The sequence below is a fragment of the Symsagittifera roscoffensis genome, chromosome 2 (genome assembly GCF_963678635.1).
Source record: "Symsagittifera roscoffensis chromosome 2, txSymRosc1.1, whole genome shotgun sequence".
Taxonomy (NCBI): domain Eukaryota; kingdom Metazoa; phylum Xenacoelomorpha; order Acoela; family Convolutidae; genus Symsagittifera; species Symsagittifera roscoffensis.
In genome coordinates, this window is record NC_087063.1 from 16,161,347 (window position 1) to 16,163,695 (window position 2,349).

Here is a 2,349-nt window from a genome sequence, read left to right on the forward strand (position 1 = left end):
GTCATTCATTTTTGTATCGCAAGTGGTGCGACGCTCAGCTTCGTCTTTGTGTAAAAAAATCGTTTGAATTATTGCTTTTTTGTGTGTTTTAAATTAGCCCCTGGTTTTCCTGGGGGAGGTGGACTGTCATCCAAATTGCCCTAGCCGTCCCCAGATTGAGAAGGGGTGACATTGGGAACCCTCCAACAGTGCCCGAAGTGGGCGAACGCATGGCCGCAAGAGGCGCACACCTTACCCGCTAGGCCGCAGCCGCTCAATTATTGTGGTCGTAACAAAATGTGCTACTCCCACAGTTACTGGCTACCCTTGTTATCTTGAAGAACTCTTGGACGCGTTATTCCCTGCGTTATCCAATGATCTGTTTTCAGCTCAGATGCGAGTCACTCGCTAGCACAGGCGAGCCAAAATTGTCAAGGGCGGATTTAAGTTACATGGTTTTTTCATGAAGCTTGGACAATCCATGATGATAAGGCCAAGGATAGGACCACTTAAACATTGAATTTTGAGAGATCGTAAGTTTTAAATCTGTTTCGTCTTGAATCGATTAAAACGTTGAAATCTCCATAATTAATGTGTTTTTGAGCAGCCTTTTAATAAGGATTCCGTTTAGATATATGATACTTACCAACTTTGATAAGTGCTTGTTTTTATTCAGAACTCTCTTTTCAGATCATTTGCTTTGTGATTGTATTTGAATTGCTGTGGGTTGGGTGAACTAATGATATACGTATAAAAATGAACCTTTCAGTATCGAATTCAGCAAACATCTTATCAAAATGTGTGCGTATTGTAAGTGGACGTACTCAACCTTGCTTCATGCTTGCAAGAAGGACGCTCATTATAAGTCACGTAAGAAAAAACACAGCTGCGACCAATAGCGCGAATAAGGGAATGTCGTCTCGTGAAATCCGCAAATTCGATCGGCTCTCTTCACAATGGTGGGACGAAACTGGACCCTTCAAAGCGCTGCATTCGTTCAACACAGTTCGAGTGCCGTGGATTGTGAAACATATGAACACACAAGAAAATTCACCTTATCCTCTGAAAGGTGAGGTTGCGGTGCGAATCAATATTTCCAGAAGTGCGTGTCCGAACGTTTGTTCTTTTTTGAAAAAAAAGAAAGATTAAATTAACCCACGCAAAATATTTGATCGCAATTTGAATATGAATTTGATTACTCAAAGAATCATAATAAAATTGAAATAAATGACCAGAGTGGGATACGAGCCACGTGCCCGGTTCATCAGACGCGCTTCATAAAAACTGCGCTATCGGCGCATTTTAATTTAGAATAAGAAATAGATTAAATCATTTTTTTATTTTTCTTTTCCACTTCACCCTCTTTTTTGCACCCACTTTGACCCTTTCACCTACATATACCTGATATGGGTTCCTCTGTTCGCCTTGGGTTACCTGATTATCCATTACTATTCTCACTATATCTGTATACTACTATACCAGCAATGCACCCTGCCGGGAATCGAACCTGTCATTGGGATACAATGTTGATTTCACTGGGCTACATGTATTGTTTAAGTATTTTTTCTAGAATACTTAAATTGACTTTGGAAGACTGAATTGCTGTCGATTCTTACGCTTAGGTAGTAGGAGGCAGTTTAAAATTTATGGGATTTGAAGAGATTTTGTATGAAAATTGCTGAAAATTCATATATAGTTGTTTTTCTGTTCATTTGAACATTCAAAATTTATAGCTAACTTTTTGCATTCAGCCAATGATTTATATTTTCAAAGGTAGTATTAATATCACAACCAAGAAAACTTAAAGCAGATACATTGGTGTCATCAGCGACGAGGTAGACTTATTTTTTTTGCATGCATTAGGTAGGCTTTTCTGCATGCATTAGGCGATATTATGATATATATTAAAAACAGCAGATGCCCTAGAGCAGAGCGTTGAAGCACGCCGCAGATTAATCCCAGCTATTCAGATGAAAAGTCTGAATTTCAATTCTTTACTTTTATCCGATAGATAGCTGTTAAACCATTGGAAACAACTACCTCTGATACTATTGCAATCAAATTTTGAATCAGTTAGGAATGATCTAGAGCGTCAAATTCTTTTGATCTAGAGCGTCAAATTCTTTCTTTAAATCCAGAAAAAATTACAAAAAGAATTTTACCTCCGTGTCTAAGTTTTTCTGTAATTTCAACCAGAACGTCTATGGTACTACGTTTTGTCCTGAGCTCAAACTGTTTACTATAAATAGTGACAAGTATTCAAAATAGTTATATATACGCGAATACATAAAGCGTTCAAACAATTTACTCCAGACAAGTCTTTAATTCGATTCAATCAATTTACTTCCATCTTCAGTTATTTTACAGTTC

The 2,349-nt window shown here is 37.8% G+C and overlaps 1 protein-coding gene across 1 annotated transcript in view; it reads left to right on the forward strand.

Moving 5' to 3' along the window:
• The first annotated feature begins 673 nt into the window (after positions 1–673).
• LOC134839713 (ubiquinone biosynthesis O-methyltransferase-like) overlaps positions 674–2,349 on the forward strand; it is an 8,858-nt gene continuing 7,182 nt past the window's right edge. The window contains exon 1 of the mRNA XM_063855335.1: positions 674–1,095. Coding sequence (XP_063711405.1) covers positions 736–1,095 — 360 coding nt within the window. The 5' untranslated portion in view covers positions 674–735. The remainder of the gene's footprint in view (positions 1,096–2,349) is intronic.